We start from the raw sequence: 14,584 nt of genomic DNA on the forward strand, positions 1-14,584 counted from the left end.
ACAATTTGTTTAAAATCTTCATCACGAGTTTCGGGTTGTTGTGTGGCAAGGGGTTCGAGACAGTCGAGGCTCTCAATACGTTAAATTTAATTAGGTGATACACCTTTGATTCGCTACATATCCACGAATAAATACAGGGCGCCTCAAAAATGTTGTATATCCTTGAAAGGGGTAATTCCTGAGGTCATTTGAAGAAACTTTTTCCTTTACGGAAACGTTTTCCGCGGCATCGTTACGGAGTTATTAACAAAAAACGCGGACCAATCAGGGCGCGGCAACAGCGGACGGAGTTCAGCTCGGCCAATGCCAACGCTACGCTTAGCGGGGCCTGCCGCTAAGTCCACTTTTGTCGCGCCCTGATTGGTCCATGTTTTTCGTGAATAACTCCACAACGAAGCCGCGGAGAATATTTTCGCAACGGAAAAAGTTACTCCAAATGACCTCAGGAATCATCCATTTCAAGAAGGTGCAACATTTCTGGGCCACCCTGTATAACATACCTCATTCGCGAGAGTGTAAAAGAAAATGCCGAGTGTTGCTCTACTTGTATCGCTCGAAGGATGTTCACGGTTCATTAAACATCCTTTTAAAGATTAAAGAGCAGGGGCCGGTGTCGATTGCCTTCGATTGTCTTCAAGTTCTTCGGCCTCCATTCATGGAGATTGCTCGGCAAAGGATACCGTTCCGGCGAATCTCAGTTCTTCTCGTTTAATCTTGCGAATTGCGATCGGCGCAGCAGCGCCTCCAAATACAAACGCGGATATCGAGGAAATATTTCGCTTTAAGATAATCTCGAATCTGCTCTTCTAGCGCACGTACTCCTTTGGTTGAAATATCACGTAACCGTAGCCGACGATGCGGACTTCCAATAGACCAATCGGCCTCAAAGGCTCCGCCATAGTTTCACCGTTCCGGCGGATCTTCTCGGCAAGCATGTTAATGAAATTGCGGTAACCGCTATAATAGTTTCATTAGATTTTTAAGAGGGGAACTTGCAGGCTTATACTCATTCACCATCGTTCAAATTTGCTACTTGAACCACCGCTTCGCTGGAAATGCATATCGACGGATTTACAGAGCATTGAAAGTATTTTACATTACTTTGTAAAAATAGCGAGAAGTTATATATCGACATTTTTGAGCCTGTTTTTATTAATACCCAAAGAAATAAATTTGATTTATTTCACGTTAAAACATCCATCGGCGGAGTGATTTAGCGGAAGGTCTGTTTACTTAGCAGGTGCATTAGTAGAATGGGTCTTAGGGAATGCATTTTGAGTCAGGACGAAGTAATACACTTCTACGATTGTTGAATTGGGTCAAGGGGATTGCATGGCGTATTTGATACTCGATCTGCATAAGGAGTCATAAGGTTTCGCTATCAAGGCGACTGAACTGATTACGTTACGCAGTCGTCCATTCTAGGTTAGCATCGTAGTTTACAACGCGAAATAAAAAATTGATAAAAAATTGAAATTTATTGTGCCAACGTGAAGCTTAACTAACGCAAAGGTAACCAAGACAATCACTTGGGTCAAATATTTCAGGGGATAATTTCATAAGCTAATTTAAGACGATTTTTATGCAAACAAAAAATTTTGTCTGTATCAATTTCAAGCCACTACATATATTTTTAAATTCTTTGAATGCTTTGCATTTGATCTTTTAATTTTTGTTATCAATACAAACTTACTTCCGTCAGATAATATTTAACTAAAAGATTCAACATAACTAAAATATTGTGAAATTAAAATCTCAAGTGATATATCATTTTATTAATAAAATAAAATTTTTGAACTGTTTTCAATTCTGTGATTTCTTTGCTCAAACTCAAAATTAAACAGATTATCAATAAACTACTGAGTCATATTGTAACATAACCATATACTGTGTAGTTTGTATTTTATAAGCTATATAAACCTTATATGGTTTAAAGCAATAAATAAATAGTAGTGGTAAACATTTGAAATTGTGGGAGCAAAATGGCAATTGTGTACGGTGTCGTGGAGGTACGTAATTATGTCAATACTGGCGTACCTGGCGGTTCGACGTGTATTACGGAATACGTAGGAAAATTATTACACGATCACGTGGAACGGAAAGACGGGTGGTGCGAAGAACAGGATGATTTAGTCGAATCCCCAGCACTGTATCTTCTCTTCTACCTCGTTTGCTGGCGGCGTAATAGATGAATACAAAAACGCTATCTGTTAACGCTTCATTAAACTTTCTCGACGTTGTTAATCCACCGGGTCTCGGTTCTCATTAATCGATAACTCATTGAATCCTGTTCAATCTCAGATACGAATCTTATCTCTTTGTGAAAGTGCTTGCACACGTTTTGGCGCGACGTTTCCGTCGAGCTTCTCTTTTCTGCTTTGGGCTGCATTTTACAATGATTTCTGAAACTACGCTTCTGGAAATACTTATCGCATCACTCGAAAATTGACGAACCGTGCATAATTTTCTTAACGACGCAACGGAGAAAATGCTTCGCGAGCGATTCATCAAAATTGTGATCCACGGAATTTTCAGATGGGCACTTGTCTCAATCAATTTTTACATTAAGATAGTTTCTTTCCTTTTTTAATGGTTCGAATTTCTTGAGAATCATATATTCTTATTGTTAAATTCCTATACAATTTTTCTGTGCTACATTTTAATACCACTTTTTATCATAAAATCTTCAGTTTAGTGATAATGTGTAATAAGTCTGCAATGAATTTCGTTAAATTGAATAATAATACTGGAATCTTAATAATTAAATTATCTCTCGATCCTTTTTCATGAAATTTACAAAATTATTTTCTGACGGTTAAATTGTGCCACAATTGACATTCAGTTTCGATAATACAATAACAAAAATTATTGTATTAACGCAATATAATTACTGATCCAATGTATTACAAGTTTGTATAAATATCGCAACAACAATTCAATCGCATTGCTATTCAACTCAAGCTTTAGAACAAATTTTATTCGAGCTTTTCCGTTTATCTCTAGTGGATGCACAACCACGCTTCTATTTCCCGGGGACAAATTGAAACCGATAACAATGTTATCTTTTGCATTAATCGTTTCATTAAAGTAAAATTACCCTGTATTCAAATTTGTAAAACTCTGCACGTTACCAATTTTGTTTGAGAACATTACGGTTTAAATAAACTTGAAACGCGATCTATTTGCCGACAGTAAATAGTCGGAATTTAAACAATAAGAATTTTTAAATTTTCATAGGGCCAGTTTACCATTTATATTCTTCCCCCGACATACGTGTCCTCATGAATATGCACAATAGAAGTGTTACTTTGAAACCTGGCGAGCGACATGAATGACGAGAAGAAGCGCTAGAGATCTCCGTTATATGGAAATCTGAGACACCCCTAAAAGTTTCGTCGTGAAAGACTTTTTACTTGCCGCCTGGGGTGCGAGACGTCGTGGAACTTTATTTTTCGGTATTGACAAGCGCGAAAATTTACGGACAGGCGACACATGAACTTTTAAACTTGTACGACCGGGGAGGAGTTCGTAATAAGTACGGAATCGAAGTTCGAACTTCATTTCGCTCCGTCGACGACTGGAAAACTGCAATAAGTCAGGGATCCATTCAATTATCCCGGAACATGTGAAACTGGAAATTCCAAACAGCATATAATTCAAAATTAAATTGCAGTCTTTTATGAAATTAAAATTGTTTGGAGCCGAACAGAAATTTCTTTCTTCCCTCAAGAATTTTTATAAATTGTCTCTTAAATCCTTCTAATCTATTTCCGTCTTGAACCCTCCGTATGCCGGAGTCAGAGCGACATGTACAATTTTATTCTGATATAAGACGACGCTTCTTTCTCTTCTTCATCCGAAATTCGCCGAAGGCCGGTCCCGAGCCATCGCCTTATATCGAAAGAAAACGAAATATCGGCGTGGGTCAGAAATTACACCGGCATAGGCCTAGAACTCTCCATTTTCACTATAAATGCATACAATCCGCAGTCTAAGTATAGATATAGTAATTCCTCTGACACATTTCTATCTCGCAGAATTTGAGACAGTTTCCATTGAAATTCGAGGGGTGACTATGCTTTTTTTTTTAGTAAATTAATATCAACTTCCGTCTAGTGCAACTGTTTTCAGATTTGTTTTTAGAAACGTAGAATATATTTGCATACTCTATTCGCATATTTGCTTCGGATAAATATTCCCTGTGTTCGTACGGTATGTTTGCTAATGCGAGCGAAACGAGCCAGGATAAAAACGTTGCGGGCCACAATCAATAATCTCGAAGCAAACACACGATCTCGATAAAAAGAGATAAGTAAATCTGCATCAAATGATAGAGCGTAAGAGTAAAAAGCGCGACAGGCGAGAAGCTACAATATGCAGCTGAACGCTCGCGGTTTTCGGAGCGGGACCTCCGACCGAGATCAAAATCGGACGATTTATAACATTCTGGTGTCCTATGGATACGAGTTTCGGCTTTATTTATCACCGAAGTTGCAGACACGCGTAACAAATCCGAATTTCCGCAAGTCCGCGGCACTGTGAACGCCATTAATTGTTTTCTGGCACGTTTGTTATTAAAGAGTGGTAAAAACTGGAATGATAAAACTCTTAATCGAATAGGGTAGCGGTGAAAAGAATAGAGTCAGAATTTCAGTCTGAGAAAGATTAGAAGTTCAGTGTATGAAACGTTAATTGGTCGTTAAGTGAGTCAGATTAAATGCAGACCAATCGAGACACGGGAAACCTGTATAGAGACGCGGGAGATCTGTATTATCCTATCATAATAATGGAATTTTGCAATTCACGAAGCGTACGATGAAAATGGTGCATATGCGAAGAGAAGATAATTTAGTGTTCATGAGCTCTCGACTATTTGCTTTCATTATGTTACTTAATTGCTTGAAGAGGGTGTCCGCTCAACATTGGTATTAAATTCCGCCGCATTTGTAAATTTCGTGGAAATTTATAAGGGTTCACGTTTCAATATCACATTTAAAATAGAATTTTATTTTCAGAATTTTCTGCCTTTTTTCTTAGGATTTTCAAAATTGCATTAATTGGTTTTTAACCAAATACTCATGTACCTATATACTATTGACATTGTGTTCATTACAATGCATATTGTACAAGATTTAATAGAATTTTTTAATATTTAATATTCATTATGCCTTAAAATTAAGTATAATTAATATAGTAATTGACACCCCCACAGTAATTGCGTCCCTTGCACTTTGTACATAAATATGCAAATTTTTTCTAAAATACACAAGATATTTTTATGAAGTAGACAACATTTTTTAAACTTTTTTCCTATTGCCGTTATAAATTTATTGATAAGTTTAAAGTTATAAAACGCATCAAAATAAAAGAAAAGTATAGCACAGCATGCTTGTTAATAATAAAAGTGCTTATGAATGAGTGTAATAAGTTTGAAATTCTGAAAAATCCGTTAAAGTGAAGGAAAATTATGCCAAGAAGTTTCACCTTTTACACAGGCGATCAAGAAAATACACACAAAGTAAATGGATGAAGAGAGTATCACAGTGCACACGATGATATATATATATATAGTCACCTACACAAGGTGTTTATGGGTATTGTTTTGACACGCTATTCTAGAGGAACACCTGTACCCACTTTGCATATTCCGTATATTTAATGGAACCGTATAACATGGGACTTCACTTGTCATTTGCAATTCAACGATTATGTAGAAAACGGTGGATATTGTGAAACAGTATCTCAACGATATTGTGGACTCAACTTTTATAGAAATGTATTCAACCAACAACAACTAATAGCTTGTTGCGCAGGTTGTGTAGCTTGTTATTAACTAATAACTATGACTACTTCATGTTTATTAATAGTCATTAACAATAGACATTAACTTGTTCACGTTTAATTTCTCGTCATTTATTTTAACTCCAGTGAAAGGAAGCTAGAAATAAAGCTTACTAATGATAATGTGAAATGTTCTTAATTTTTAACAAAAGTCACCTTAAAATTGTATGCAATAAAAATACGTAACAGTGATTTGGGACTAAAACAAAAAATGCGCAACAAAACAAAATAATATATTGTTTTCCGTTTCATTCAGGTAAACACAATATGTAAAATGATATTGTTTATATTGTATTCGATTTAGAAGATTAGAAAAGTGCCACACTGTTTCACCGTATTTGTATTTTTGTGCAATGAATGAAGAGAAGAAAATTATAATTATAGTTTCCTTTTTGTTTGCAAAAGTGTAAACATGTCTGTAATTGTCTAAGTTGCTTGTTGTGTGTCCTTCAAATTTCAGTAACCGCCAGTCAATTGTTTGTCAAAATATTTACTCCATTATTATAAATAAAAAATACTTTTGTAAATATTTAAATAACCAAAAGATGATCAGCAGACGCGTAGAAAGCGTTCCGTTTGAAAAATAGAATTCGCTTTTTCAACTGCGTCAAGGAATTTGTAATTTCTCGTGAAAAATCGAGCAAATCGAAGTATATTCAATATTCTTGGTCACACGTTCAAAACGCAATTTCATAAGATGATAAATATTCATCGTGAAAGATGAAAGGAAATTCGATTGTCGGGGGATGGTGGGATTGGAGACGAGCCTTCCCTATAGCAGAGGCGGGCACACCAGCGGGAGATCGTAATGCCCCTGCGTTTCAAAGATTTACATACACATTTTGCATATAATATAAACCGCATGTAAATGTAACTCGTAGTTTTGCATGCATTTGTACAAATATATCGAAAGCGTGCAACCCCAGTTTCGTCAAAGAGTCGGTGTTGCCTTTAGAATTTGATTTTGTAACTCGTCTTCACTCTTCGTTAACGCGGCAACGGTTCAAACGAAAATTATAAAAATTCTACTATCGTCAAATCAATCTACCGAGTCGAGCAAAGATGGAAAAATTTATCCCAGTAATTATTGAATTTTTAAATTTTCCACGTTCGCGTAGAATTCAAGTTTTCATTTTACTGTAATTTAGTGAACGTATTTCATTAGTGAGGGACAAACAATGTATTAAAATTTGAGTTGTTGTTTTGCAAAATTACGAAATTTGGTTCGTTTACCTTTTCAATTGGATGATTCTTGAATTCCAACCACTAGGTAATTAAAATTAACATAACCATTTTTTCATCACAATTAACGTAAACACATTGTACCTACTTTACACCAATATTATAACAATAGTTAACTATAACACAATAATGCCAAAGAATTGTTGGTTTAATTACAAAAAAAAATATGTTAATATATCAGCAAAAAATGAATTTTTAAATGAAGATAAAGAACTGTTTCAGCCGTACAAATATTTCATTACTAATTTTTAGTTTTAATATTACAAATGTGAATAAAAATAAGTTACATTTGAAATCAATAATTTACAATATATTAATCAACGTATTCCTATAAAATTACAATTAATGACGTTTGGCCTCCAGTATAAAAGTCTTTGTCTTTTCATTATTTACTCATTTTGTTCATAAACATATTTTATTCCAATATTCTACTCAAGTACGAAACAGTTCAGCTGTATTAAATTCCGTTGTAATTTTATACACACACACAAATGCGTCGTCTAGTTTTAGCATTTCTACGGTTTATTGCACCCGTATATTTGTTTATTCGTGCATGCAATATCTGCATCTGCACTGCAACCCTGGGGAACAAATATTGGTTTTTTCCCCCGTTTTTACGTGCAGTGATGGCGACATTAAAAGCTCATTCACGATAAAAATGATTAAACTTTATATTGTACTTTTATGAACTCTGCGACTCCATTATGAGGTAAACAATTGTCGCGCAATACATGAAAATAAACAACATTTTTTACGATTTCTGATTTGAACAACATATGTTTGATTCGTCTGTTCGTCGACAATCTATCGTAACATGGATTTTGTTGTAGTGCGTTCACTTAATGTTCGTGGAACCTAATCGTGTTGCTCTAATTCTAAAAGCCGTTGGTACCACGATGAACTGTGTATAAGCCACGCCGCGAATCTTCATTCCCTCGCAATTTCCTTGATGACTCACCATTCCATCAGCCAGATCCAATGCATTAACCCCAGCTGTTCTTGACAAGTTTTTAATATTTTAAGCGAAAACATTCGCCTCATTAATTTATTAAAGAGTAGAACGCTACCAGGTTCACAGCGTGAATCACTTCCAGTGGATTTTTATGCAACATAAAACTTGTCTGTATTAATTTCAAGGCACAGTAGCCGCATAGACATTCGTTTCTTTTTTAAATAAATTTATGGACCTAAAACTAAGACGAGAGTATTTTTAAATTCCTTAAATGCTTTGATGCATGCATAAAATCCCCCATATTAATTAATCTCATATAAAATATTTTATGAATCGACTTATTAACGTTTTCTCTAGTGTTTCATTTGTGTCGTTTGCCATCGTGTTTTGTGGGCAGCATAATTTTTATTTTGCTGCCTGTCGCATCCCACAAGAGTTTAATATTCACAACTATTCTGACAAATTTACAGTAATTATAACGTGAGATGACGATACTTTAAAAAATACCAAGTCTATAGAATTTTTGTGGGCAGCACTGCATAAATTAATTTGATGCCAAGAATTTAAAAATATTACGACAAAAATCGTTAAAAATTTTAATAAATTCGTGTAACTTTTATAAAGCCACAGCTCGATTCATAAGTAATTTTTTGTACATTTTATTCGTCGAAAAAATTGACCATCATTTTATATGTCTTTCTTCCTGACAGCATTCTCGAAAGATACATGAATCGTTGAAAAATTAATGAAAGAAGCGACATTACTTATGGCATAGTAATATAGGCATTTTGCTAGTAGTAGTGCTTTGTGGATCGAGCGTTAACGGAGGAACAATTATGGTTGCAGGCTCGGCGATCGAAAAATTATGCGAGTGTATGATGGACGACAGCCTGGCCGACCGGAGCGCGGTCATCAGGGCTGCCAGATGTCTTCTGGGCTCTGTGACGAGAGTCCTCCTGGTGGCTGACGTGGTCGTGGTCAATCAGCTCCTCAGTGCAAAAGACAAGGTGGCTACCATCCTCGATCGGTTGGAGTACGTCTCGAACTTCACCGAATTCGTGAAAGCTTTCAGCCAGTTCGGCACAGAAATGGTGGACCTGGCGCACTTGACGGGCGATCGCCAAGTAAGTTGCTGAACGTTTCTCGATTCTAAATATTTAAACACTTACTCCTCGAGGTTGTCCGATCTCCTTCGATGTCCTTGACAAATCTGACAAACTCGAAACAACTTATTTGGTAGTACAAGAATAATTTTCGTAACTCTTTCACTTGAATTATTTTTCTGTTAAAGAAAGAAATTGCTGTCCGACCCCTGTCGGTTGCAATGGACGATGAAAATTTCTATTTTGTACAATGATCCACAGCTCGCATTCGTGGTCGGTGAAAGAGTCGTTTGCCTCGGTTTCCCGCGGCCAATAGAACATTCGAGAGTGAACGGTTTGAACGTAACAGCGGAAATAAACGGAGGCAACGCTTTCTAATTCCAGAACGACTTGAAAGACGAACGGCGAAGGGCGCAGATGGCCGCGTCCCGGCAAGTTTTGGAAAGGAGCACCATGATGCTGTTAACGTCGAGCAAAACCTACTTGAGGCATCCAGAATGCCCGTCGGCTAGGGAAAATAGGGACACGGTGTTCTGTCAGATGAGAAGAGCCATGGATATGATACACTTCATCGTGAAGGATGGCGTCCTGTACCGATACATGCCAAAGTATCAGCCAAAGGTTGGCATGCAATCAAATCTTCTGCTTCATTTATTCGGAATGTCCCTTAAATATTATTAAAGATTTTGCTCGTTGAAAGTTAGCGTTGAATTAGGGCAATATATCATAGAATTTTCTTCATTCACTGGGAATTTCAATGGATATACTAGGTTTGTGCTAGATACATAGACCAATTGCCATAGATTTTCTAAACATCACTCCATTTGGTGTACCATTTGTTTATGTAACACTAGAACCACCGAACGAGTCAGAATGACTTGCTTCTCGTTTTATTTTTTAGATATATTGAAATTATAAATATGTTTCTGTGAGAAAATTTTTTAATAGACTTCTGTATCGAAGTAGATATTTAAACAAAACTGGTACGAAATCTAAACAAATGCAATTTTGTTGTTATTATAAGGTATGTCAGTCGCGTTTAGTGCTCGGTTGTTCTAGTGTTAATGCTTCGAAGGTTTTTGTGGCAAGTAGAATATCGTTGCATGTAGATTGAACAATAGATTTCTAAATTCTCGAGGAATATTGTTAAAGAAAGTGATGAATAATATTTTATTTTGCCGCTTGCGCAGTCATCTTCACAACGAGCCGAGAAAAATAGAATTTTGACGTCACAAGAAGTGAAGCAGTGAATTTTAGAATAGCACTGGTTCACTAGCCGTATGAAAGTTCTCAGTGTGGTTGCTTTCTGCGTGTTTCTTTTTTTTTAAATGATAACACTACGAATATTATAATTGCAGGAATGAAATGAAATGATCAACAATCATTCTAGTTTAAAGGAAAAATTTGAAGCAGTATATTTTAAGAACGTATTAATAATTTAATATTAAAACCTTCAAAGTGTCAAGATACAAGTATTACAACGCTCGAAATTAATGGATTAATCATTCTCAATTGTTATGACTTTAGAAAAAATCAAATCATCGTCTATCTGGCTTTATTGTAGAGAGTGGAGCCTGTAAAAATTCTACGATACGAATTTGGATATATCGCATGCTGCACATAGAAACGTGCATTCGCTTTGCGGTGTACCTTCTGTTATTTTAGTGCCGGCGATAGACTTTTTATTTGAATTGCAATAAAACGGCAACAAAAAATTGCACATCGAATTTTATAGGGTAGCTGTAAAGATGGAACTTCAATTCTTAAATCCGTGGTGATTTGTGTTAGGAAACAATTTTTTGCAACATCCGAACGATTCTGAACTCCAATCAGCTGTGTACACTTTACTTTGCCTTTGAAAAATGTGATAATGTCGAAAACACGTCTCCTTCTCGATGTAGTTAGATCACTTTGACTTGCTTTGCAGTATTACTTCGTTAAAATATGTACCGTTTTTATTCACCATGCACTGTACTCTTATTTAGTAACTGCATACCGGTATTATATTAATCAGAGGTGACGAAACACAATATAAATTGCCTGTCGGAAGCAGCCGCCGACGTTTCAAAATCATTCGCACCTGCTCGAAGGTTAAACTCTGTGGCGACGTTTGAATATTTTAAATTTTCGAGAAAAAATCAGCTCCATTTTCTCGCTCGTTTCCTAATCTGAGCATACTTAACACTAGAACTACGGGGCTCGTCAAAATAACAGATTCCAAAATTTTTTTATATATAATTATGGAAATCATATTTATGGGGATTCAATTTCCCAGATTTATTTCTTTGCATATACATTGCAATAAAAATCACTGCAAATCTCAGTAAATTCTTATTATTTTGAGAAAGTAATTGAATTATATAAATGACAAAGAATTTATCTAAAATTTATATTATAATAATAATATTAAGGTGGTTGTACAATGGTCATTTTATAATTTAATGGAAAGTGATCATATTGTAAAGTAACGTAAAAAGCAACTCAGGAATGGTAAATACTTTACTCGTCATAATGAGTCCACATAGATTATTGTCTAATTCTATTTACAAAGTTATATAACGGATTACACACGCAGACAATTTCGCAACTGAGATTGATGCTTCAATTTCGATGATCAGTGTATATACGTATAGAGGAATCCTCATTTCCGCTTCGCCTGTTTCTAAACGTCAATTAGTCAGCAGCATACACCATGCTTGAGACAGCAGAAGTTTTCAAGTACCATTATTTATGGGTTGAATGTCCGTTAGCTGTTGGGCGCTGTGTACTCATCATATTTTAGGACATACCTAAAATCTGACGATGTGCGTGCACATTCTAAGCGTTTATGGCGAGGATTTTGGCAAGTCGTAAAGCTTTAGCACACGCTCGTAACTTACGTGATTTGCTTTTTGTACTTCCTGATGACCTGCATTTGTGTCTGCGAACTGTAACGCTGCGAAATTATGTTTTCGCAAATTAGGAACCAGTTCAATAGCTAACTATTTTCGACGGAGTTACGATTTCATTCGTTTGCATAACACGAGATTGAAAAATTTCCTGTCGATTAAAACACGAATATCACATAGATTCTTATTTTCTTGATTGTCAATACGAAATTATTCGTACAATGTTTGCCTGGAACCACTGAAATATTTTTATATGTTCACGTACCACATATTAAATCGATTAACGTTTACACGAAACGTTTTTCACCTTCGTATCTCGAAAATATTGCGAACACAACAAAACACTATTATATCCCTTGTAGAAGACAGTAAAACATTTTAAATGTTTCCAAACACTCATTGTTTAAAATAAATGCAGTTCACCAATATTTTATAAGTACAGAATTATGCTATACTTCACTGCATATTTTAGGACAAATATATTAGAATTTGTTTGCTAAATACTCACGGTTCCCAATAAATGCAGTTCACCAATATTTTATAATTTTACAGGTTTATGCTGCCTAAAACTGACAAATATGTTAGAATTTGTTTGTTACTTTATCTCCGAACGGTATAATAAGGAACACAGGATACGTGATATCTGCATTACGTTGCATATTGATACAAGTTGGGTTATGTCTCGGAAGAGTATTTTCCTCTATATAATATGACAGTAGATGTATGTGCAGACTACTCCTCGAACGGTCCACTAACAATCGGAAACTTTATGCGTCCTTGACGTAAGCTCGTGTGGCTATGATTTCAATGACTCCCTCCACCATGTTTTCACGGATTTTTGGCGCCACTGGGCGTTGTTTATTATCTTCCTACGTTATCCATAAACACGGATGCCACGTTCCGCCGAAGTCGTACGGTACGAAAGAGATTCGTTCGCCACGAAATATATTATAGATCTTGAAACCGGTCCAAAGTGCTTTCGTTCGTTGAATCGTGATTCATGGTTATCCGGGAACTCATGGTCCCGGTGACCTTGAACTGCATAGGATACTTCGTGGGAAGCGAACGCCGCTGCCCAAGGGCTTGTTGTCGAAATTAGAAAAACTGACCGCAATCTCTACAATGGATTTGTCGATCGATTGAGAAGAACAAAAAGAGAAAACTCGAGAAATTGAATAGCTGGGAATACGTTGAAAATCGTCCGGAGAAAAATCTTGTGGTCTTAGGTGATTGGGTTACGGAAAATTCAATAACGCGAGGTACTATCGAAAATAATTTATATCGTGACTAATATAACCTGATGATAAAAGATCAGTAGAACTAGTTCGTGTGTGGTCAGACATACGCCAATGGTAGTTCCTACGTACAGAAATTTTGTTTTCTTGTTATTCCACGTGTTGTTGCAAAGCTGGTCAAAATTAATAAAGAAAAAAGTATGATTCCAATTTACAATCTTGAACAACCGATTGGGAAGTGATTCTACACTGAAAAGTGGGCCGAAAAGAAAGAATAAAATTTGTTCGTTTGACGCCTCGATCGGGAGAAAAACTAGTTTAAAGATCCGTCGGGTTTGCGTGCCTTAGTACCTATATATACTCAAGAAGTAGAATGAGTAGGTCATGATCAGACGCATCAGCTGATCCCAATCGAATAGGACGCGTTATCGCCGAACTTTCAAACTCGATTTATTCGAAAACGAAGCGTCGAATGAAACAATTTTATTCTTTCATTTCGGCACTAAAATCACTTCCTCATCAGGATTGTCCACGGTATGCGGGACACCCTGTACATCGAGCGTCCTGTCATTTTGTACGGCACTGTAATCTATCGGAGGAGATAAAATGCGCGATTCGAGCGTGTTCCAGTTTCGGAAAGTAATGCAACCATGGAGGTCCGTGAATCGGTCGCCGATGCATTTCTTCGCGCGACGGCTCGGTCCCAATGCAGCTCGTTCCTCGAAATACCGATGCACCGGCGACATCCTAAAGTATGCTTCCTCGCGCAGACATCTCGAAAACGTAATATACATCTTCCCCGGCGCAATAGCGGGGATGTATCGACAGCAATGCAAATTGATATCGTGGCACGGACAAAGCCGACACATAGCAAACGACGCCGGGGATGGATGTCGTCGAACGTTAGCCGAGCATTCTTCGGCACGTGCCAAATTGCGGCGTCGAGATTCCGGCGCATTAATGCACCGGCATTATTTAAATTTCTTGCCAGCCAGGGCACCCGGGAGGCCAGCCAAATCCCGTTGAAGAACAATGGGCCAGATAGCGGGAATTTATTTAGTTTAAATGCCACTAAACGCCTCGCTCTCGGACGCGTTATGGAGTCCTAACGTGAACTAAACGTGACAAATAGACTCGCAGGTGGTCCATCGTTGCGTGCACGTCGAATCATTGAATCCGGATGCTTCGTCGTGTGACAGTTCAACGAGCGGTGCGACCTTTTTTGAAAATCTCTTTCTACCCTGTTTTTCTTTCAGCTTTCGTACCAGGGTGAGAGAACTGGATTATTTCTCTTATCTTACCATTTTAATTGGACTTTTAATC

The 14,584-nt window shown here is 36.8% G+C and overlaps 2 protein-coding genes and 1 long non-coding RNA gene across 5 annotated transcripts in view; 2 read left to right on the forward strand and 1 right to left on the reverse strand.

Moving 5' to 3' along the window:
• Nucleotides 1-14,584, reverse strand: part of LOC143354886 (uncharacterized) — a 199,089-nt gene that overhangs the window by 171,083 nt on the left and 13,422 nt on the right. The window lies entirely within an intron of this gene.
• Alpha-catr (alpha-catenin related) overlaps nucleotides 1-14,584 on the forward strand; it is a 119,679-nt gene that overhangs the window by 83,026 nt on the left and 22,069 nt on the right. For all 3 annotated transcript variants that reach the window (XM_076788791.1, XM_076788769.1, XM_076788780.1), the window contains exons 3-4: nucleotides 8,882-9,159; nucleotides 9,523-9,759. In XM_076788791.1, coding sequence (XP_076644906.1) covers nucleotides 8,882-9,159; nucleotides 9,523-9,759 — 515 coding nt within the window. The remainder of the gene's footprint in view (nucleotides 1-8,881; nucleotides 9,160-9,522; nucleotides 9,760-14,584) is intronic.
• Nucleotides 1-14,584, forward strand: part of LOC143354838 (uncharacterized) — a 453,699-nt gene that overhangs the window by 50,404 nt on the left and 388,711 nt on the right. The window lies entirely within an intron of this gene.

The sequence above is a fragment of the Halictus rubicundus genome, chromosome 1 (assembly GCF_050948215.1).
Source record: "Halictus rubicundus isolate RS-2024b chromosome 1, iyHalRubi1_principal, whole genome shotgun sequence".
Taxonomy (NCBI): domain Eukaryota; kingdom Metazoa; phylum Arthropoda; class Insecta; order Hymenoptera; family Halictidae; genus Halictus; species Halictus rubicundus.